Genomic DNA, 24,090 nt, shown 5'->3' with positions numbered 1-24,090 from the left:
AGTCAGGTCGTGGACTGCGTAGTCACAGAAGGGCCCGTGAGCAGTGACTGTCGGCTGTGCAAGGCCTGCCATCTGTTAGTGCGGACGGTGCCCTGGATTAGCGCCCCCCTTCAGCTGCTGGTTCCCCTGTAGAGAGAGCCCCCGGAGATGTGCAGAGCGGCAGCCCCAGCTTCCGAGCAGCAGGGGTGGGTGGAGGAGCGCGCGCAGGCAGAATGGAATGCAGGCTTGAAGTCGTCTGGGAGCTCAGGATTTTCAGTCCTACCCATTGATTCCTGCATTGTTTTTGAAGGATTTCTGATGTTATTCATTAAGGTCTAACGCACCACAGCTTTCCCCTAACCTGGACCCGACCTCACATAAAATCATACAGCACAGAGCCTGAGTGGTGATGGTAACAAAGAAACAGGAAAAAATGGGAGTTTTGTGGGAAACACTGATGACTTTGGTTTCACTGATGTGGAGCTTGCAGACAGTGGGACAGCCAAGTAGCAGGGTCCACTATGTAGCTGGACATGGGAGAGGAGAGCATAGTATTGGAGTCACATAGACCATTTTAAAAAGCGATTGTTGAAACCAGAGGAGTGGCCTTGGGTTGTTCCACTATCTATGCCTTTGAAAGGATAATGGTCGGAGTCAGCCAAGAGTGAACGGGAAAGACCAAAAGCTGGGCTCTGCGGGCTGATGGGAGGCCTCTGAAGAGATATTTGAAACCTGAACCTCTCCACCAATAGCAATAACATCAGTGACAACAGCAACAAAGCCAGGACAGAGATACAGAAATGAGAGTTATGACATCTCAGCCATGCTTTCTGTCCCTAGGGCCCCAGGAACTTCTACTGCCCGGACCTCCAAGTCCAAAGGGATCATTTTTCTGACCTCTTATAAGGCATGGCTGTGATTCTTCCCTGAACTAATGAAGACTTCCTCAGAGACCAGTGCTGTTATAAATTTCCCAAGTGGGCCTCTTTCTTTCCTTCTAGAGTTTGTTTTTACTATAGGTGCTTTGCATTTGACTTTAGATCTTGTTTAAATTTAAAGGACTGTTAAATGTATTGACAGTCCTTCATTTAAAAGTTAAAAATCTGGGGGATTTTAGAGGTCTTTATACATCTCTTCTCATGATCAAGAGGCTGCTCTGTATTCTTGGCATGGGAAGAGAAGGTTCCCACACAGCAAGTGCCATTTTTTTCTTTTGAGAACATAGAGCCTGAAGGAAAGTTGCAGTTTGAGGCTCAAGGCCCTGCCTCTAGGTTCACTCATAATAAAAGGAAGGGGGAGGACTGGCCTGATTCGCAATCAATTGTGAAAGATCTTTAAATGTCAAGATTAAAGAAGTCCAGATGAACTCTGCTAAGGTACAATTTGTGTTAAATTGCCCCTCCACCTTCCAATCATGTAATTCCTAGTTCCCAGCTGTTAAGGACAATGATTCCACCAAACTCTTTGTTCATAAGAACATAGTTTCAAGCTGAGATCTCCACACGCGGCCTATTCAGTTTGATTTCCAGCCCTGTCTCAAATTCTGGAACTCTGGGCAGTGTTTTTAGCTACTCTTTGTCTCAGCTTCCCCTTCAGAGCAAAGGAAATAATCTACATTGTAGAGTTGTTTGGAACCGGAACTGGTAACCATGATCACCAAAGATTTAAAATTATACAAATTGCCAAGGATTTAATGTTAATTTACATTATGTAAACTGAAATATTTAGAGGAGAGTGTTCATTCATATAACTAATAAACCAGTTACCATTCTCCTCCGCTGTTTCTTCTCAGAGCTTTAAAATAGGACAAAAACTAGATCTAAGAAGAAAAAGGTAGAAATGTTTTTGCTCACTTTGAAAAGTAATCCTCTTAAGAGTCATAGCCATATAAATAAGTAGGTTCTGACAAATGTAGAAACTTCATAAATATCAAAAAGTTATTTAATCACTTCTGCTTCTGGCTGTGATGAAGTAGCATGTTGCAAATCAGTGCTCCCACCAAGAACAACTAGGAATGCAGATAGAATATTTAAACAAAGACATCTGTTTAAAGACATCTGATTGCTGTGAATGCATCAGACTTGAACAACAAGATACTGGAGAGAATGGAAGCCCACTGAATTGAGCCCAACTTTCTGCATATTGCTTCTCCCCTGTGGGCATTAGGTGACTCCTGGTGGAGAGCAAGAGACCAAAAAGCCTGAGAGTGACTGCCAAGAGGAGAAGAGAGCAGAGCTGTAGGCAATCTTCTGGAGCCTGGAATAAAAAAACTGGAGTTTGTGGCTGCCGAGATAGCCAGGACTTGAAGGACTGAAATACCCAAGAGAAGAGAAACTCAAGAAAGAATCTAAATCTAGGCAACAGTTTTCCTTCTGATGAATTTGTTGATAAAGCTGCACAAGGATAGAGGCTGGAAGGCAAGGCAGAGCTTTTGACAGTCTGTGATGTTGGAAAGATGAAAATTGGGGTCTACCAAGGAGGGGGACCTTAGGAAGCAACCCAGGCTGTCAGTTGAGACAACAGGAGACCTGTACCTTAGAAGTGAGGACAAAGCAGAGGTAGTCTGAGCCTTATAAAGATTGCTAACCAGCTGTGGTCAGTTCAGTCCCTAACACGATTGAGGTGATCTGCTCCTCCACTAATGGCTGAAGGATTGGGTGAGTCCTCTCTGGGAGGAGAGAACCCAGCCTCTATAATGTTTCATTCTTGATATATAGAATTCAATCAAAAAATTACCAGTTGAGAAACAGACTATGAGAAAAACAAAATAGTAGAAGTAGACCCCAAGATGATAAAAGATATTGGAGTTTCAGATATTTAAATAATTGTGATTAATACATTCAATAAAATAGTTGACAAGATAGAGAATTTTACCAGAGAACTGCAATCTATTAAAAAGAATCAAATGGAAATTCTAGATATGAAAAACACTACTGAAATTAAGTGCTCAATAGATCATTTTAACAGCAGATTAGATACAACTAAAGAGAGAATTAATGAGCTGAAGTCTAGGTCAGTAGAAAAATCCATACTAAGGGACATCTGATTGGCTCTGTTGGTTGAGCGTCTGCCTTCAGCTCAGGTTATAATCCCAGAGTCCTGGGATCAAGTCCCTCATTGGGCTCCTTGCTCACTGGGGAGCCTCCTTCTCCCTCTGCCTGCCACTCCCCCTGCTTGTGCACCCTCTCTGTCTCTCTGACAAAAAAATAAATAAAATCTTAAAAAAGTAAAAGAAAAATCCATACTAGTCATACTGAGTAAAAAGAATTGACAGGTACAGAAAACAGCATGAGGACATATGGCTCATGGGGAGACATTCTAACATCAGAGAATCAGAGGAGCAATAAAGGAAAAAGGGGGTAGAGGCAATATTTGAAGGCTGAGAATTTTCCAGAACTGATGAAAGCCACAAGCAACAGGTTTAGGAAGTATTATGTATCCCCAGCTAGATAAATTAAAGGAAAATCACACTGGCCACAAGAGAGTAAAACTGCTGTAAACCAAGGCAAAGAGAAAAATCTTAATATCAGCTATAAATAAAAGATGATAGACTGCCTGTCTTTTCGAAGAAGCAGTGATATAACCTACAAAAACTCTATAGGTTACAGCATAACTTAATGGTAAAATATTGAATGCGTTTTTGCTTAGTTCAAGAATATGTCAAGTCTACCATCGTGACTTCTCTTCAACTTTGTGAAGTTCCTAGATAATGAAATGTGACCAACAAGAGAGGAAGGGAGGGAAAAAAGGAAGGAAGGATGGATTTAAAATGAAGAAACAAAACTGCCTTTTGTCACAGGCAACCTGCTTATATACATAGAAAATCCAAAAGAATCAAGTCATATTATTATAATTAATAAATTTAGCTAAGCTAAGAGCAATATGTGAAGATCAATTGTAATTTAATATTCCACCAATAAACAATTAAAAAATAAAAATTTTAGGCTATACAAACATCAAATATGTAGGAATAAATCTATCAAAATATGTATAAAGCCTCTACACACAACACTACGAAACATTATTGAGGGAAAGTAAGTGGGATCTAAACAAATGAAGGGATATCTGATGCTCATGGATTAAAAGATCAAGTATTGTAAAGATGTTAGTTATCCCACAATTTATCTGTAGATCTAATGCCATCACAAAAGCAATTCTAGGAGTGTGTTGAAGTGTGTGTATGTATGTAAATTTATGCAGAGATAAGAATAGCCATCTTGACAAAAAAAAAAAGTTAAACTACTAGATACCAACACTCATTAAAAAGCTGTAGTAATTAAGACAGCGTGGGATTATTGCAGTAAAAATAGACAAGTAGACCAATGGAAATGAGACCAGAAACAGATCCACATGTATACAGTCACTTCATTCATTGCAAGTCACCCACTGTCTTCAAGCCTTAGTTTCCTCTTCTGTAAATAGGCTTCATACTACTGCCTACCACATACGGCTTAAATATTATATGTCAAAAGGACTCAGATATTACCCTGCAGACGTTAGCACACACGCGAGGGACACAGCAAGTGTCCGATAAAATCTAGCCAGTATTAATATTACCATTGTGACTGCCACTGTTACTGTGATTATCACTACTGCTATCATTACTGTTCATTTTTCTCTGTTTGTCAGTATGATTATCTGGAAGTGAGGAATGGATGGACATTCAGTTGTGGTTGGCAGCAAGGAACATTTGGGGTAACACAGAAGAGTAGGAGTGTCGATTCTTAGCCTACCTGGAAAAAGAATGGGATCAGGGAGACCAAGTTCATGATTCAGTCAAGGTTGCCTTAGAAACTGGAATGGGATTTGGCCTACCACCAGGGTGATGTGGCCACTCAACTGTAGTACACATTTGTTAGTAAACATTTATTAAGCTTCTAAAATGACTTGTGTATATATGTGTTTGTAAGGATATTTGAAAGCATGTATATGTGCCTAAGCCACTTGTAAAAACACTGTGTAGACATGAAGTTGGTTGTGTCTTCTCCCATCTGAATCATAGCCAGGAATCTGATAAGTTTAGACGGAATGTTAAAAGATTTGATTCTCTTCTGATGGCACTTCCTATAAAAGATTTGATTCTGTAACTAGATGAAAAGTTTATTTCATAGCTTCTTTAGGTAAACCTGGTTGTTCATTTTGTAACATAGGCCATAGAGTCTCTGAAGACAGGGAGATAAGGAGATATTTAATTCTTGTCACATTCATATCCTAGACAGTGCCTCCTATTTCATAAAGTGGGTTGCCGCTGTATGTTGTCTGGTGTTATCTAGCTGAAAGCTTACCCGTTCTTCTAGCTATTTAGTATCTCTCTAATCCTCCCAGGTTCCAGCCCACGTGGCATTTGCGTCTGGTTTCCCCTCCCATTGGCCCCCCCACACCCTCTTTCACTCACTAGAGGGAAGACTCTAAGACCTTCCGCTGCTTTGAAAAATTCCACTGGCTGGTGAGAGACGGTTCTCCGCAGCTCATTTTCTCATCTACGACTTCTATTCGGACAACTTTAGATAAGGTTATTTTCCCCAAGTTCCATCTGCAACAAGGGGTTGGGATTGAAATGACCAGAGTAAAACTCTCGGTGGTTTTTCATCAGGGTGGGGGTTGGAGGCAGCTATTACTGGTATTGACGAGGATCACCCAGCCAGGAGGCTCGCATCCAGGTCTTTCGTTTCTCAACCTCATATGCTTTTCGAAGACAGGATTTGGTACTCAGCCTTCCTCACTCCATCTAGATTTGGTCAGGACCCTGCCCGCTGCACGTCTGTGATTGAGTTCAGAAGGCCCAGCCGGAGGCGCCTTTCCCCCCAGTGCTGGCCCCAGGTCACTGATAAAAGCTCCAGGCCGGACCCCGCTCTAAGGGAGGGGCCCTCTCACCCGGGAGTCTGCCCGCGCACCTGGCACCATGGGAATGTACCTGCCCTGCCTCCCGGAGAGGGTGTGGTTCTGCCCGCCCCTGGGAGCAGCCTTCCCAGAGAGCAGTTAGTACCCGAGGCTGAGTGAGGAACAGTGAGCTGCTGCTGCTCCTCTTCCTGCAGGCCCCCCTCCCCCGCCCGCCAGGTGGAAGTCCAGACTCCATGAAGCACAACGCTTCAACTGAAACGTGCTTACTGTTGGGTACCTACCACTTACAAGCCGCTCAGTGTGCGTGAAGCCCATCGGGATTGCCCCAACTCTCGTTTCTTTTCAAGTCCAGCCCCAGAGACTCTACCTGTAGGCCCTACCAGCAATTCTGGGCTCTGTCAAGTCTTTGTTTTAGATGTACGGGTCTTTCTAACAATTTGGTTGTCATCTGAAAGAGAATCTCTTGCCTCTAACCTCTAGATCTGCATGTGACTTCAAAAGTGCTGGTTGACAGGACTTACTGGGGGAAAATGGATAGCGGCAGCTCGTCAGGCTCGTCCAGTTACAATTCCTGCCAGGGCCTCGGGTACCAGGTCCTCTACAAGTCAAGAGCTGTCTTTGAGTTCTCTCCTTGAGTGGCTCTAAAACCTTGTGTTGGAGACATGCTCCCTTATTTCTGGGAGACCCTTTCTCCCACCCAGCTACTTGGCTGACCCCTCGCAGAAAAGGACACAATGCTGGAAGTGCTTTCTGAATGAGACAGGGATTGTAGGGGGAGTCCCCTAAATCAGGAGGAACAGGAAGCTGAATTGCCAAAAGAATTATTATCATCCTAATAAAATGAAGCACATGATTTGCATTCCAGGTCCTTCAACTATTCTATGGGAACCCGGGCATTTTCCCATGACAGTATTTTTATCCCTGATGGGGGAGCAGAAAGTGAGCAGACAGTTCAAGCAATGTCACAGGACAGCATCCTGGGCAAAGTCAAAACTCTTCAGGTAAGACAGCTTGAGATTGGAAAGTCAGCCTTAGGAGGGGGCCCGGCGATGGTGGGAAGTGGGAACATCCTGAGAGTGGCCTTGAGTAAGGGATCGGGAGATCCAGGGGGAGCTTCTGGTGGGAATTTTTGCTCTCTCAACCCTGACTATGTTCTCTGGAAGCCTTCTGTCCACCTGGAGAGGTACGTCGTCACCATTATACCCACCTGCATAACAACTCCACTCCTGTTCTGTCGAGTTGTTCCCTCATTTTTAACTGCATGTCATGAGGACAGGTACCCAAGAGAAGCTGCAGGACTTGGCGGGAGGGGAGAGTTGGAAATGTGGCCCATAATCCCTGAGCACAGGGTTAACTGTTAGCTGAGGGCATGCACAGCACGTCTCCATACTTGGACAGTGAATGGTAAGACTTTTTATTATTTGCCGTATTTGTAAATCTGGCTCCCCCTGAGCCACCCTGTCTTGGAGGAATGCCAGGCAGCTCTTAAACCTCCCTCCTGTTCATGCTGTGGAGCCGGGCAGTTTTCCTCTATAAAATTGACTCAGGTGGTAACTCCTTAATAATGAAGATATAATAAAACAATTACTCACTAAATGTGATTGAAATCATGGGAAATCCAGGGCAAGCAAGAGGAGCAGAGACACCTGGGATGCGACCATGTAGGTTTGCCTGATAGCCTGGTAGAATTCACTCACCTGACAGAAGTGCCCAAGCAAGCACTTCTCTGAGGTGGGAAGGCTTGGAGGCGATCCAGGTTACGAATGGGGGACTCTGGTTTGCTGGTTTCCATCTGTCTGTAAGTCTCCAATAACGAATGTATAAATGAATGAATGGGGGTGGGGGACAGCTGGCTTGAGTAGCTGCCAATACAATGCCAATACATTTCTTGAAATGTTCTTGTTTCTACTGAACATTAGCTATGCATTTTGCGATCTGTGTTTGGTTACATGTCCACACACACTCAGCTGAATATAGCATATGGCAGGTGGGGAAATAGCTTACACCCTGGAACCACACCCAAACTTGCCCGGATCTTTATACCTACTGCCAGCCATGGCCCAGGGTCCCTGTCCTGCCCTCAGAGCTAACGTAGCCCCTTCCTTCAGATTCCAGCATGTCCTAACCAGGTTCTGCTCTTAGTTCTTGCTGGCTGTGCTGCTACATGTGTCTAGACTCAGAAGAAAAAGCAAGCTGTCACTTTTCCTAGGTTGGAGAAGAGGAAGCGGTGGTGATCGCCAAAGAAAACGGTGGACCCCCTCCCCGTATTACCTTTCCTCCGTGAAATCTTTTGATTCCTGGACTGTTATTCCTAAGAAGTTCTGAACTCCTGGATCATAAATACGCCCTTTCCGAGTGGAGTGACTTCCAGAGTTCAGTCCATGAAACAGCTGTATTTTGTAAGGGCTTTCGAGGAGTTCTTTAAAAATTAGATAATAGTGTGTTGTCTTAAATGCTGTCTGTGCTAACATCACACCGCATGCCACTGCCCCTCCAGGAAGTGGATTTGGAGTTGGGAAAAATATATAATTCTGCACTGTTGAAACTCAGTAAAAATATGTGAGTGCCTGTTACTCCGAGTCACACTGCAAGGCACAAGTTTAAAGAATCAGGTCTCACAATTAAAATGTAAAACAACCAACTTCCCTGAAGCAACAGTTCTATTAACAGAAAGGAAATTGTGAGGAGAGCAGAATAACTAACCTGAGTGCTCTCCTTTGGACAATATCTACTCCTCCGAGGTCTGCCTAATTTTGCTTCTGCTGTGGATTTATAATCTTCCTTACAGCTCTCCAGTTATACTTTTAAAAAATAAAGAGGCTTTGCTCTTTGAGGAGGGAAATGGGGACCATTATCGTAGAAATGTGATTTTTGGAGTGACATTAAGATATAACTGTATCACCCCCAAAAGACTGTGCTTTATTTTTCAGTCGACTAAGCAGTATGTTCCTGGTAAGTCATAGAAATAGTAGTTAACTTTATTAACTTGCATGAATGCTTTGCATTTTTCCATGACAACGTTATGCTGGTATTGATGCTTAGTAAGCAGCATAGAAGACCGCCCCCTCGTAGACTCCAGCATGGAATGAGGGTGTTAGTTATGTCAGACGCATGTATGTTTTTTATGTTCAATATCGTGTTTGTGTCTGTATGTATGTATGTTTATTAAAAACAGAGAGAGAGAAAAGTCACGGATACCTATTTGACAGTGGACGTCCTGGCAGGCTGATTAGCCACCATTATTAAGACATTCTTTTGAAATGAGATTTCTATCATAATGCCATTGGTGGGGGGGAAGCCATTTTTCTCTGGCCTAAGAAACTTCCCAGCCCTCGGAAACCCCCAGAACTGTGCGCGTACTGACTGCGTTTGGAAAGGTTGCCCTCTAGTGTCCACACATGGTCATCCCAGCTCGGCCGGCCGGCCTAACGTGGCACCGCGGTGGTCTGGAACCTATCTACTGAGTGCAGAATGAATGAATGCAGCGTGAATAAGCCTGCATTTTCTGAATCAAGTGAATCTATCACCTGCCAAAATTTCTGTGGCAAATCATTGAACCTTTACAAGAAAAATGACTCTTTTTCTCCTGAGTATAAAAATACTACATGTTTGTAGGGAGAACAAATTCTAATATACAGGAGAGTTATAGGGGCCAGAACAACAGTGATGCCCTTTTTGAAGACCGTACACATACCAGTCAGCTGTTCCATGGCCATGGGTGAAATAAAAATTCTGTGCCGGGCCTTCCCCACCACCTGGCTGTGTGGCCTCCAGGGAAGTCATTGAACCTCTCTGACCCTCATCATCCCCATCTGAAAAATAAGGGGATGAATATGATGGATGATCTGGCCCCTCCAGTTCTTAAAGTCTGCCATCTGTACGAAATCACTGCTCACCTGCTGTAGCACGGAGTGGCTTGGTAAGCTTCACACGTGGTTGCATTTGGAGTGCAGTGACCTTGATGTTCCTTACAGCTGCCCAGATCACAGACCAGGGAGACGCCTGCTTATTTCAGATCAGACCCAGACTATGAAGTGGGTAACAACTGATGATAAAACTCAGGCAGGAACATCAGAGTCTAAGCCTGCAGGTGATTTTTAGAATTATACCACACCTTTGTCAGAAAATGCTAACTCTGTTAGTCCACGGACTATTTAGCCCCGGAGGGAAGGCCTCCATTTTCAGTAGCCACTGACTCCTGCGGAGCTGGATTTCACTTAAAAATGCTGAAGTGTCATATGTTGGAGGATTTTGACACCTCATGCTGCTGTCAAGGACACAAAGACTAAATACCCGTTCTTAGCCGCTTCTGCATAGAGCAGATGTCTTTAAATCTATATGCTTTTTCTGTTGCCTCTCTTTAAAAATTCATTTTCACTATGGGTGTATCTGTAGTTCACTCAAGAGAACAGCAACTTCATTTTTCCTCAGCTTTGTTCTCACGGCCATGGTCTAAAGGGTGGCTGTGAGAAATCTGGGGGAACCTAAATACTGGCAGTCTGATAGCTGCAGAATATGATGTGCTTGGAATTCCCACACCACAGGAAAAAGCCTCATAAATATGGATGTGCATTCCTATAACATCATTCTCTGGCATTCCATATTACAACAAAATGGCCCAATTTGAATGAGTAAAATGTAGTCCCTTTTAGCTCACATTCCAGTCCTCACAGTAACCCCATTCACAGCAGCAGGCGGCGTGGCCCGTCGCTGTAGGCGCAGTGTCCCCGCTCCCGTCCGGCTGTGCTTGCTGTGTAGATAAAGGGCCCTTGGGTAGTAGAGAAGGTGGAGGGAGTGGTCGTCCGAACAGCCGGTTGTCAGGGATTGCTTCTATCAAAGTTCCTCTCATGACAATGCCTTGAGTAGTGGACAGAACTAAAGTCACAAAAAAAGTCACACTGATCCCTACATTCAAGTCACGTGACACCCGAGATTGCCAAATGGGTTTCAGCAGTCACCTTTTAATTGTCGTTAAATCACACAGTGCCTTGACAGCCCTATCTCCTTTGAGTCAGCTGAAGGAAGCCTTTGGAGCAGGAACCGCAGGGAGGGAAAACATGCAGGTGCAGGAGCCTCAGCCTTGAGAAGCTGAGGCTCAGTCACTGTGGTCTTGGACCCTAAGGCCTACCCTGGCCTAGTTCTGCGGTCTCATCCCTGACAGCTGCAGGTGTGTGTGTCTAGGAAGGCAGTCCTTTGTCTGGACAGAGAGGCTGCAGCTCGATCCCTGAACGCGGCCAGCATTTCTGTGATGACCCAGGTCCCCCCCTCCTCCATCCCCCAAAGCTCGTAGCCACCAGCCTGAATTTATTTTTTTCTAGAAGGATTTTAAATCAGCGGCTTTACAGAAATGCACACTGTTATTCTCAAAGACAGCAGCATTGTGTTTCTTTTGCCAGGATGCCCATCTCTGTGACATAAATCATCCCTTCAATACACACACATTCTCATTCCCGCCCTCCACTTTTTCTTCCCTCCCTCTCTCCCCACCCTCAGCTGGGTACCTGCTGCCAGGCCCACGCCCCTGCACCCTCTTCTCAGCTCACCTCTTTGATATCGTTCTCCACTTAGCTCTTAACACCACCCTCTCCACTTCCCAGCCTCGTCCCCGTGTGCCCTATTTCTCCTGTTCTTATTCCATCGATTTCTTCTTTCCATTCTCTCGTAGTTTTTCCATTGCTCACCATAACAGTCATCCTATCTTTGGAGCTTATTTCCATCTAGGCTGCGATTACATTGTGTCATATGCTTGGTTGTCTCTTAAGCATCAGGGTGGACCAACATCAGTATTTTAAAAGGTGCCCTAATGAAGAAAAATATCAGCATATTCATTCTTTTTTTGTGATGGTGGCAAAAACCCCTAACTGGCATTGACTGTTAGGCCAAGTTCTCCTTGGAAACTCGTTAAAGAATTATTCTTTCTATTATAACTAGAAGAAATACCCTCATTTTAGTCGTTCAGGAGCACTGAGAGATGGCAGACCTGACAACAGGAGGTCTCAGTCTAAGGGGATTTAGAACACTTTCCAGCTCTCGGCCAACACTCCTAGAGCAGGGATAACTGGTAGACCGAAGGCTGGGCTGGGAGTCCCAGAGGGAGGTCCTGCTAGGGCTTTCGCTAGGACACAGGAACCATGCCACCTCCTCCGCCCAGGTCCCGACCCCCCTCCCACAGGTCAGCAGAGTGAGACGGGCCTGTGACTCCGTTACACCGTGTCCTCTTGTCTGGCTCCATCGGCTGCTCTAACTGTGCCTGCTTATTGATCTGCTTAGAGTAGATACTAACTGCTGCTTCCTGCTAAACTGGTTTTGAGAAGACACCTTTTTCAGGCTTCTCCTCCCCAAAACCCTTTCAGGCTGCTCAAGCTGTACTTCACTGGCTGAATTTGGGGCTTTTAATGTGTGCTCCTTCCCTGTGGTGCCAGGGGAGCCAGGCTCAGGCTGAAATAGCAGCAGATCAAATACAAGTCCTCTGTCTTTCTGTGCTCCTGACTTGGCATGCTGGGGTGCCCTGGGGTGTGGGGATGGCGGTCTTGGGCTCATCTTTTCCATGTCTCTGCAGTCTCACTGTCTACCATGCAGGGCCGAGGGGGAGCTGGGCACGAGTGGGTGGATTTAGTACCCTTGAGTTCAGAAGGGGCATTTCCCTCAAGGGATTCCCCTGCCAGGGAACTTGGACAAGGTCTTAAAAATGCTGCATCATCTTTATTTCCGCCCCTAGAGGAAGAAAGAAGCGCAATGTCAAATTTGTGAGAACCTGTGGGATGCGATGCAAATAACACTGACTCTGGTTTTAGGAGACCCAGCTTCAAATCCCTCTGGGGCCACACTTTCTTTCCATAAGCTTGGGCCAGTCACCTCTCCCCACTGGACCTCTGACATTTTTTATAAAATGAGGGGCTGGACTATGTGATTGCTAAGGCTCTTTGCGGCTCTATGGGATTAAATATTAGCCAGATTAAAGATAAATATCAGATAATGCATTCCCTTCCTTTCTTTCTTTTCTTTCTTTCTTTCTTTCTTTCCTCTTTTTCTTTTTTTCTTTCTTTCCTTCCTCCCTCCCTCCCTTCCTTCCTTCTTTTTCTTTCTTTCCGTCCTGCCTTCTTTCCTTCCTTTCCTTCCTTTCTCTTTCTTTCTTTTCTTTTCTTTCTGTCTTTCCTTCTTTCCTTCCTTTCCTTCTTTCCTTCCTTCCTTCCTTCCTTCCTTCCTTCCTTCCTTCCGGCACAAAAGGACTATGAAGCCCAAGTCCGTAGGTCTAGAGCAGGAGCTCTCAGCCACAGCAGTTTTATCCTCGCAGCGGACATCGGGCAACCGACAGAGACATTTTTGGTTGTCTCGACAGGGAAGGAATTGCTACTGGCATCTAGTGCCCGGAGACCAGGGTGCTGCTGCTAAACATTTTACAACGCACAGGACAGCTCCCCACAGCAGAGAATGATGTGGCCGAAATGCCAGTAGGGCGAGGTTGAGAACCCTGCTGTAGAAAAAGGCAGGCGTTTCTACAGTATTTTTAATTCAATGGTCCTTCAGGTGGCCATGGCATACCCTTTTTTCTTCCTGAATGTTCATTTTCTCTGCCACAACCCATTAAATATTTTGCCCTTTCTTTAATGTTATATTTATATATTTTTTCTTCAGAGAATATATTTCTTTTCTAATCTGGCTTTTCTCTAATTCTAAACACTATTGATCTTCCTAATTTCTACCCCGTTTACCCCACACACACCCTTCTAGCTACCTGCTACCAATAATGCATCCCTCCTTGGCCCTTTCTTCCTGCCTGCCTCTCCAGCCCTTCTGTCTCACAGCTCACAGTGTCTAGCTGCAGCAGGGCAAAAAGAGTCCTAGGGACAGGACAGGATTGTTCTGTGCCTTCCATGATTTCCTCATTGATTGTGGAAAGACTTGCCAGCACTGGGGCCTCCTTAACTTCCTGCCCATTGTGAGAAGAACATGGTGTTCGAGCGAGGGGCTGGGGAGGAAGGTGGCTAAAGCGTAAATATTCAAGGAGAACATGTCCAAAAGAAGCTGGAGGGTTCCCTTTTTATAGCAACCATGTGGGTCTTGATTTCCCCCAGTGGTTCCTGCATTTCACGTAACTATTTTCTGTACCATTTTTATACTTTTAAAAGACTTTTTAATAAATACATTTATAGGGTTAATCAAAAAATTTTTGTCATAACACGTATCCCCACTTTTGGTTCGGAAATGTGGTCTCTCTGCCCCCTGGATAATGTTGGCATCTCCGGGAAAGAGGTGGCTGGATGAAAAAGCTCATGGCTTGAGGGTGGGAAAGGAAAAGAAACCAGAAGAATCCACTTGTTCCAGGACCGCATCATGGCTTACTGGCATGGTATTTAGTCTAGAAATGTGTGCAGAACATGCCTCGGTGCCCACTAGATATGCCGGGGCATCTGCTCGCGCTTCTCGTGACCTGCTTCCCTGCTTCAGAACATTTTCTTTGGTTTTTCTCCAGCGGCAGTTGAGCAAAAACATCAAGTTTGGGCGGCCACCACCCAATGCCATTCCCATGAAGAAGGCAGATGGTGGTGAGGCTAGCTTAGAAGAGGATCTGTTCCTGACCAGTCCCATGGAAATTGTGACTCAAGAGGACATCATCCTCTCAGACACCGAGAACAAAGTAAGGCTCCTCCAAGGAATGACTTGGTTGCTGATAAGCGAGGGGAGGACGTTGGGCAGTGGCCAGGGGCATCCAGTAACTCTGGGGTCTGCTGTACAGGGAATATGTGAGAGAAGATTTTCTGATGAGTAGCCCTGGGCTGGAGGGCACTTCGTGGTCAGGCACCGTGAGCTGCAGGGAGGCGCACTTGGAGGGGCGGGCGGGGGTGGGGAAGAGGAGACGGGCCCTTCACAGGTGCGCCTCACAGCGTCTTCCACTTACTCCTCAAGACTCAGGTGGGTCCACCTTTTCTGGGAAGCCTTAGTTGGCCTTACCCCCACGCGGTCCTCTCTCCTCTGTGTCTTTGCTCTGCGTCCTTTGTGCTTCTCACACACCCGTACTCATCCATGTCCGTGTAATTGTGTTCTCTCCATCTCTAAATGTGGAATTCCCTGAGGACAAACTGGGTCTTCCACATCTCTGTCTCCTCAGGACTCAGCTAGTGCCTTACTTAGTAGCACCAAGTAATTACTTGTCAAATTGGACTAATTTAAAGGGAGATGAGAAAAGAAAGAAGTAGGTGCCGAACGAGACAGAACATATCAAACAGGCCAGCTTGAAGTCTACTTAATGAGTGAAGAAAGTCACATTGGTTCAGCATTGTACTTTCTGAATTTGGTCTTTTGACACTTGGAAAGAAACACCATGAGGGTATCCCGGAATGAGAGTCCTTCCAGCAGCAGAGGGGACATCCTCGGGCCTCTAGTGGGGAAGGAGGGAAGGCCCCACCAGCGGCTGGAGCACGGAGGTCTCTAGGTGAGGCACTGAATCTTCCAGTCTCAACAGAAAGCATTTTCTGTGCTCTGCCTAGCAAGGCGTCTGAAATTACACTGCTGTTGTTAAAATGGACGTGCCCCCCGAAGTCATCCTTGCTATCAGCTAATGTGTCATAAGGGCAGTAAGAAAGAGAAGTGATTTGCAGGGCAAAGTGAGGAAGGAAAGAACAGGCCATTCCCCCGCTGTTGCCCCCGTCTGCCTCTGGCCCTCATGACTCCTGGTCCCCAGACATGTGGGTGGCGGGTGGTGTGGTGGGTAAAGTAGGATGGGGCCAGCCCTCCCACCAGGTCCAGCATCTCCAGGGCTAGGCGGCAGTGACAAAAATCAGCCTTCATGCACGGACTTCCTAAGGACTGAAGCAAATGTCCTCACTGTTCCTGAGGATCTAATAAGTGCCAGGGACCGTGGCTGGAGGGAGAAGGAGGCTCAGGTGGTCTGCAGGTGCTGCCCCAGCTGTGGGTATTGCAGAGATGAGCGAGATTAGCCTGGGGGCTGCCTCCGCATAGCTTACATTCTAATGAGCGGAGAGTCACGTGGCAAGTCAACACATACGTATAAATATAATAACTTATTTATACAATAAATGTAATAACTGCTTCACGAAAAATGCTGCACAGGAGGTCAGGCAGAGTGATGGAAAAGTGAGTAACGTGGTGGGTGAGGGGCCGCTCTCTAGACAAGGAAGTCAGAGCAGCCTGAACAGACCTGGGGTGGGAGCCGTGTTCTCCGCAGAGGGAAGAGCAAGTACGGAGGCCCAGAGATGGGGCTGAAGGTGTCCCAAAAGAAGGGAGGTTGGTGCGGTCGGCCAGACCCTGGAGAGGGGCAAAGGGAGGATAGAGCAAGGTATAGAGGCCAGATTGTATAAACCACGGGAAAAGGTGAATTCTATTCTGAGAGAAGTAGAATTTTAAGCCTGTTGGTGACATAATCTGATTTGTGTTTTCTTCTTTTTTTCTTTAAATTTTATTTTTATTTGAGGAAGAGTGAGAGAGCATGAGCGGGGGGGAGGGACAGAGGGAGGAGAGAGAGAGAATCCCAAGCAGGCTCCACGCTCAGCTCAGCTCAGAGTCTGACGCGGGGCTCGATCCCACGACTGTGAGATCATGACCCGAGCCGAAACCAAGAGTCAGACGCCCAACCAACTGAGCCACCCAAGCGCCTGATTTGTATTTTCTAAAGGTGCTTCTAAGTGTGGTGCAGAAAACAGGCTGAGGTACGGAAGCTGACACTCTTGCTCCGGAGGGGATCATAACACCTGTTTGTAGAGATGGGCCATGCCAGGTAGAAGGTACAGCATGCCATCAGGGGCAGGCGACGTGGTGTGGGCCTTCCCGGGGCAGGTGAGGCAACTGGGCTGGGGATCTTCAGCCTTTTTCTTCTTCCTTCCATGCTGAGGGTTTTGCCTCCTCTGGTCATCCACCTTCTCAGCCCAGCCCTTTGCGCGCAGCTTTGGTAGGGCCTTTCCTTCCCACAGAGAAAAGGCCTGGTGTAGAGGTGAGAGGTGTTGCAGGTGAAGGGGGTGAAGGCAGCGGGCACGGCCAAAAGCTCTGAGGTCGGAGGCCGGGTGTGTGACCCAGCCCTGCTTCCCAGGTGGGGTGGCGAGAGGCTGGCACCTGGCCTCCCTCAGCCCTGGGGAAACGCAGCAAAGATGGAGGCTAGAGGCTGCCCGGACGGAGATGTGTTGAACTCAGGAAAAGAAGACAGTGTACACTCCGTGCCGGGAGTCCTAGTTGGGACATTAGCCGAGTCCCCACCGGGACGCCCACCTTTCCCACGCGCAGCAGGAGTCCGCTTATCTGCCCAGGACTTCCTGTTCCGGCATCTGACTGCAGCGCTCTCTTTACTGTTCCAGCCCAGTGACACTCCAAGTTCTCAGAGTCCTCCGAATCGGCCTGGAGCCAGAAGTGAGATGGAAGAGAAGGTAGTATGACTTCAACTTCTGTTTTTAGTGTCTTTAACTTCCATTTCGCCCCCCCCCTTTTGTCGACCCACCGTCTCATTTTTCCATTCGTAAATGCTGCTTTCACCCATTACCTTCAGTTCCTTCAGAACGTTACCAGTGGTAGATGTTAGAGTGTTCATTATGCACCTGCTGGTACTGAGCCCCGCTTGGAAAAATAGCCACCTCCCAGCCTGCACATATTTGCACACTTAGACATTGCTCATCTTCCTAACTGTGCCAGGTCCTTCCAGACACTGTTAAGCCATTGAAAAAGACATTCCAGAACACCTGTACCTTCAGGAAAAGAGTCTCCTTCTATTTAGAGATGCAAAAAAAAAACCCTCAGCTTTTCTCTACTTGTATGTGTTTTTGTTTTTTAACTTTTCTGGTGTTCAGTTGATCCCGGGACTGTGCCTACAGGAGTCTCGGGAATCCTGTAGAGGCCGGTCCACTCCCACGAGCAATCTTCACCTGCACGGGGCTCCAGGCCTCCTCATGGGGGCTGGTACAGTGAGCAGAGTATGTCCCTGAGTCTTCCGAAGGGGGATGGCTGCAGACAGTGCCACCACCCAGACAATGAAGAAGCCCGGTTGGAATACACTGGAAATGCAACCTGGCATTTAAATCTCAGCTTCAAGTGCTTCTCTGTGCCTTCAGACTGTCACATTTGGCTCAGACGCTTTTTATTCATCCATCTCTTAGGGGAAGGAAAATAAATGTTTGATTCATCTCTTTTGAACCAGAGTTCAGAATTTGGTAACTATTAGAAAGATAACTATAGAGAAATAAAAGCTAGGAGCCCAAAGGCTGGAATTATTTTTCCTTACTTCTGTGCTTCTTAAGCTATTTACTGAGCATCCATTTTGCTCTTGGAGCTGGCTTGGTCCTTTATCTTTTGTGCATGAATATGGAAGGTAGTTGCAACAAGCAAAGCCGTCCGCTAAGCCCCACCGGCTCTGCCTCGGTAGCGTGGATGCTGACACACGGACGCCGGCCTCGGCTCCTGGGGCGCCTGTGCTGGGCGCTGCTGGCCCCGCAGGGAGGGCCGAGAGCGCCCTCTGCCGCGCGCTGGGAGCCGTCCCCTTGCTGCGGCCTGTAATTCTCAGTAGTTCCAGGTGTGGCTTCTCCTCCCATTCAGTGTGGCCTCCGGGAGCCGGCTGAGCTGGGGCTCTCTGACCTGTCTAACTGGCAGTGGTTCCTAAGTGCGCGCATCTGCATTACAGTGCTGCCGTTCGCCGTCTGAGGGACAGCCCTCACCCCTGGCTGGTACCTTGCTGCCCTTCCTTTTTCCACCAGGGCCTCCCCCTCTCAGCGGCTTGGTGCACTCAACCCAGTGCTCTGTGGCCTTGGAGTGACTGTGCTAGAACATTTTTGTGGGTAGCAATTTCATGCCCCAGGCATAGACGATCTACTTTTTTGTTGTTCCTTCATTCCTCCCAAAAATATGTATTGAGCACTTGCCAAATGAGATTTGCTACGTGGGCATAAAGAGGACTGAAAAGAGGAAAAAGATACGTTCCCTCCTCAAAAGGACTAAGGTAGAAGCTGAGGGATGTTTGCAGGTGTCTGAGGTCATGTCTTAGATGATAGAGTCCTTAGAATAGAGATGAGCTGGTCCAGGGTTCAGCAAACTATGACTTATTTCAGGCTCTGTGGCCATAAGGTCCAACCAGGACACTCTCCTTTGTTGTGCTCTTCTTTGTAGCCCAAACGCAGCTGGAGACAATGGACAATGGGCGTGGCTGTGTGCTAGCAAAACTTTATTTACCAAAATAGGCTGTGGGCAGGACTGGGTCCCCTGGCTATGTTTGGTCACCCCCCCCATCTACTCTAACCTCCCCCCCAATGTTATTCAGAGTAGGAAAACTAGCCCCTGAAAGGTTACCTGACCTTTCTGAGTTCATGCAAATAGCACTGGCAGAACAGATCGTCGGTGTCCCCTTTTAATTCCCAAAGCCATGCTCATCTCACTGTCCCAGTGAGCCCCACCCACTCGAAGCCGTCCCTGGGCCGGGCCGGGCAACGTGCAGGCTCCATCGAGCAAGGGCAATGGCTCTGGGACTCCTCGCATGCGGTTCTCATCAGGACTGTGTGGTTTCCTCTCCATACAGGTGGCTCCAGTGAAACCGTCTCGGCCAAAAAGGCACTTCTCTTCTGCTGGAACCATCGAAAGTGTCAACCTAGATGCCATCCCCCTGGCCATCGCTTGCCTGGACAACAGTGCCGCCAAACACAAATTGTCCGTAAAGCCAAAAAACCAGAGGGTGTCCAAGAAGCACCGGCGGCTTGCCAGGGTATGTAGAGCCTGTCGCAGCTGACCAGGCAGCTGCCTGTGCTTGCTGGGCGCCCATTCTACCCAGTGGGGTGGTGCCGTGAGGGGCCAGTAGAACGAACTAGGTCCCTCGAATCGGGGACCTGGTGTGTTGCAGTGAACGAGGGCAAGCAGGCCCCTTTACTTTCCATCGCCCTTTCTAACATGTTGCCTGCCTGGGGGCTGGTGGACCCCCGAATGAGAGGCTGCCGTTTGAGGGCCTCTGGACACTTGGTGTTGGCTTCGCCCCGGCCAGGTGACCCAGCTCCCCTGCTGTGGCTCAGCCAGAGGTCCTTTGCTTTGACTGGGGTGGACTTTGAAGTCACAGGTTCCAGGGCACATCAATGAAGTGCAAATGTCATTTTTTCTCATCTTCCTCATGCTGGGCTATTGGTTCTCCTATGATTCATTTGTATTAAGCAAAAGGAATTTGAGAATGACCAACAAAGGGGCTAGAGAGTCAACATGAAGTGGATGTGTTTTCCTGCACCCTGGCAATTTGCTCTTGGTGTTTACCGAGCTCTATACTTAGGAACAACTGCCCCTTCTTTTGAGATTAAGAGGGCCACCGACATTATGAATAAGGTGGGTAATGGTTGCCTGTGCTAAAGGAAAAGGCTAAGTCTTTCTTTCCTTAGGATCGACCAAATGAACACGGTGGCCTTCCGCATCAGCCCTCCCTGGACCAGAACGGACACGCTGGAGAAGACAAGCCAGTTTGGCACGAAGAGGAACCAGAGCTGCTGGACTCCGAAGAAGAGAAGAGATGCCAAGAAGAATACTGGCTAGAACTTGAGGCCAAGTGCAAACGGCAGAAGGCTGAGGCAGCTGAGAGGAGACGTCTGGAAGAGCAGAGACTCCAGGCCCTGGAGAGGAGGCTTTGGGAAGAGAACAGAAGCCAAGAGCTCTTGGAGGAGGAAGGAGAGGACGAGCAGGGAGAGGAGACAGAACTGCAGCTGGAGGCAGAAAAAAGGCCAATCGAAGAGGAGAGGCAGGGACTGGGAGAGCAAGGTGGCCAAGGCCAAGAGCCGAGGGAGCAAGAAGAAGGAAGGCACCCGGAGGCCCAAGAGCAGGCGGTGTGCAGCGGGCAGGAGGCGGAGAAGCAGCGGCAGCTACAGGAGGAAAGCGAGCTGAAGGAGCTCAGGAGGCACGGGGAGGAGGAGCAGCGGCGGCGGGAGGAGGAGCAGCAGCAGCGGGAGGAGGAGCAGCAGCTGCGGGAAAGGGAGGAGCAGCGGCGGCGGGAGGAGCAGCAGCGGCGGCTGGAAGAGGAGCAGCGGCAGCGGGAGGAGGAGCAGCAGCGGAGGCTGGAAGAGGAGCAGCGGTGGCGGGAAGAAGAGCAGCTGCGTTTGGAAGAGGAGCAGCGGTGGCGGGAGGAGGAGAAGCGGCTGCTGGAAGAGGAACAGCGCCGGCGGGAGGAGGAGGAGCAGCGGGAAAGGGAGGAGCAGCGCCGGCGGGAGGAGGAGCAGCGAGAACGGGAGGAGCAGCGGCGGCGGGAGGAGGAGCAGCGGCGGGAGGCGGAGGCAGCGGCCGAGGAAAGGGCGGAGCGGGGAAAGCGGGAGGAAGTGGAGGCCGCGAGGCGGCAGGAAGCGGAGCGTCGGGAAGCCGCGAGAGTGCGCGAGGAGAGGTGGCAGCAGCTGGACGACAAAAGGGGCTTGAGCCCACATCAGGTGGACTTGGCAGAGAAACCTGGGAAACGAGAGCACCTGCAGCCCGAGAAGCAACGGGAAAGCTCCGAGGAATCCAGGATTTGCGAGAAGCAGAGTCAGGAGGCCGAGGCAGCCGGCGAGCCGCAGGGACGGCGCGGTGCTGGTCCTGGGCATGGCCGTCGTGCACGTCCGGAAGAGAGACCAGAAACTAGCGCGCAGCCTCCCCAGAAACACGAGGCGCAAGTGGAAGAGGCTCTCGGGGAGGGGAAGGACGCCGCCGCCCCAGAAAAAGACAGGAAGGGGGAGGAACTCCGGTGGCAGGAAGTGGACGAGAGGCAGAGCATGCCCAGGCCCTACACTTTCCAGGTGTCATCGGGAGGGAAACAGATTCTCTTCCCCAGAGTCAATTTGAGCCCAGTGACGCCCGTGAGAGATGTGGGACTGGCCTCCGCTCCCCACGCGCCGAAGACCCCCCGAGCCAGCGCGGCCGCCCACGCCCTGCACTCCTCCCTGAGTGTCCCCCACACAGCCATTCTGGTGACGGGCGCGCAGCTCTGCGGCGCGGCGGTCAACCTGAGCCAGATCAAGGACACGGCATGCAAGTCTCTCCTGGGCTTGTCAGAAGAAAAGAAGCACGTGGATGTCCCTGCCCTGGAGAGCGCAGCCCGCGCGCCTGTTGAGCCCCGGGCAGGCAGCGGGAAGGTCAGGGCCCCCCAGGAGTCTCCGAGCAGTGTGGCCGCGCTAGCCGAGTGGGCGTCCATTCGGTCCAGGATCCTGAAGAGCGCGGAGGGTGAGCCGCGCAGCGAGAGGGGCCGGTCTCGGCCGGGTGATGAGCACGCTCCCAGGGCCCGCAGTGATTCCCGCGGGAACCTCCGGAAGACCCCCCCAGTAAGTGCGAAGTTCTCTATTATGCCTGCCTGGCAGAAATTCTCTGACAGTGGCACCGAGACCTCCAGACAGAACACAGAAGCAGAGAGCATTAGAAAAAGACCCTCGCCGGGAGCCGGCGACGGCTCGGTCCCCCAGCCCCTGGCTACTAACGAGCTCCCCAAGGGCGCGGAGAAACCAGAGCCAGCAGACACCACAGAGGGGTGCAAATTTGCCAAAGACCTCCCGTCTTTCCTTGTCCCAAGCCCTGCCTACCCGCCTCACAAAGCCGTGGCCCATGCAGAAACCATGGCCGCTGCGGACAGTGAGACCACCAGCGGGAGAGGAAAGCCGGACCCCTCGATGCCTGGCCAGGAGGAAAAAGCCTCACCTTTCGGAATAAAATTGAGAAGGACCAACTACTCCTTGCGCTTCCACTGCGACCAACAGACAGAACAGAAGAAGAAGAAAAGGCACAGCAGCACCGGGGACGGTGCCGATGGCGGCCCGCCCGCACCAGGGAGCGCAAAAGGAGAGGAGACGGAAGCCGTGGCCCCCAAGCATGGCCCGGCCCTGCCCGCCGAGAGGAAGCCAGCCCTGTCCGCCTGGAAGGACTCGGCCGCAAGAGCCCACCCTTCTCCCGCGGCCTCGCCGGCCGGCAACCACACCCCCGCCGCAGAGCACGACAAGGCGGCCACCAAAGCGCCCCCGGCGCAGAAGCCAGCGCTGGCCCCCAAGCCCGCCGGCCAGACGCCCCCCTCGTCCCCACTCTCCAAACTGAGCAGGCCCTACCTGGTAGAGCTGCTGGCCCGCCGCGCGGGGAAGCCGGACCCGCCCGAGAGCAGTGACCCCCGGCCGCCGTCGCCGCCGCCGCCGCCCGCAGAGCCGAGGCGGGCGCACCAGAGGGAGGAGGAGGAGGAGGAAGTGGTGGAACCGGAGCGCAAACCCGCTTCCCCGGCCCAGCCGGCCGCTCGGCCGGAGAAGCCTTCCCAGACCCCCGAGGCCGCGAGGAAAGGTAGGTTGGGGTGGGTGGGATCGCTCGGTCTGTGCCGAGCGCCTCGTGAGGGTCACGGCGGAAGCCTGAGCTGCCCCGGGAGCGGAGCCGGGAGCGGCGCGTGCCCGAGCAGCCCCTCCGGTGGAGGCCCTCTCCCGAGTCCCGAGGCGCTTTTCTTGCTCTGCTTCGGAATTTTGGAGGTGCTGACAGCCACATGTGTGCCGCTCGCACCGTTGGCCGTACTTAGGTCCAGGTGCTGACGCTGAGACGGACACGCTTTCGCTTGACAGCGGAAACTGCAGTACGGTCCTAATGAGCCACGACGTCCTTAATCTGGGGCGGGCCCCGGCGGGGACGGGGAAGACCGGTTTCCCGGACGAGTCGCGTTCTCCCTGGGCAGTAGCGGCGCCCCGCTGGGAGGTCGGGACTTGCAGCCGCCGCCGCCGCCTGAGGAGCTTGGGTGTGGATGACCCCGTTGGGCGCAGCTTCGCGCAAAGCGCTCTGCAGCTGCATCCCCGCCACCCCAGCAGCCTGGCCCGGCGAGGCCTCCTACGACGGGCGGCCGCCGCTCGTCGTTCTTCAGGGTAGCCGTGAGCACTTGCATTGGCTTTGGGGCCCCCGAGAACCTTCAGCGAACACTTTGTCTTTTCGGGTTCGTAGAGTTGGAGGTAAGGTTCGGGTCATAGTCCGGGAAGTTACTCCCATTTCTCAGAGAAATTCTCCCCTGAGGTTTATTAGGAAACCCGTAAGCCTTCTGTCTTCGTTGAATTGTTTAGGTGGTCGGTGATTTTTGCCGAGAAAAGAGCTGTTTCCCCAGCAGTGCTGGTTTGGTTACTTGCCTTATGGAAGGGAGATCTCATTGTCCTTTTTAACCAAGCCTTAGACCGGCATGTAGCTCAGCAGTTGCCGGACCGTTTCTCCCTAATTTTGTTTGTCCTGCTGATGAGTAGCCCGTTTTCAGTTTTTACTTTGTGGTGTTGTTTTCCGCCTGTGCTGGGCCCTGGGGGACGCCACCCGGAGTCCTCCCACAAGCCCAGTAAGAACTGTCCCTTAGTT

The 24,090-nt window shown here is 49.9% G+C and overlaps 1 protein-coding gene across 13 annotated transcripts in view; it reads left to right on the top strand.

Moving 5' to 3' along the window:
• CRACD (capping protein inhibiting regulator of actin dynamics) overlaps positions 1-24,090 on the top strand; it is a 256,370-nt gene that overhangs the window by 222,159 nt on the left and 10,121 nt on the right. For 10 of the 13 annotated variants that reach the window (XM_081812345.1, XM_081812352.1, XM_081812351.1 and 7 more), the window contains 5 exons: positions 6,686-6,821; positions 14,294-14,458; positions 17,127-17,195; positions 19,328-19,510; positions 20,166-23,055. In XM_081812345.1, coding sequence (XP_081668471.1) covers positions 6,686-6,821; positions 14,294-14,458; positions 17,127-17,195; positions 19,328-19,510; positions 20,166-23,055 — 3,443 coding nt within the window. Of the gene's footprint in view, positions 1-6,685; positions 6,822-8,029; positions 8,220-8,750; positions 8,773-14,293; positions 14,459-17,126; positions 17,196-19,327; positions 19,511-20,165; positions 23,056-24,090 lie in introns of those variants that run through there. The other 3 variants (XM_081812356.1, XM_081812355.1, XM_081812354.1) reach the window with 2 other exon arrangements.

This window comes from Leptonychotes weddellii, chromosome 2, assembly GCF_054177405.1.
Source record: "Leptonychotes weddellii isolate Sample4059 chromosome 2, ASM5417740v2, whole genome shotgun sequence".
Taxonomy (NCBI): Eukaryota; Metazoa; Chordata; class Mammalia; order Carnivora; family Phocidae; genus Leptonychotes; species Leptonychotes weddellii.
The sequence above is the reverse complement of the archived record's forward strand: the minus strand, read 5'-3'. Positions and strand labels throughout refer to the sequence as shown.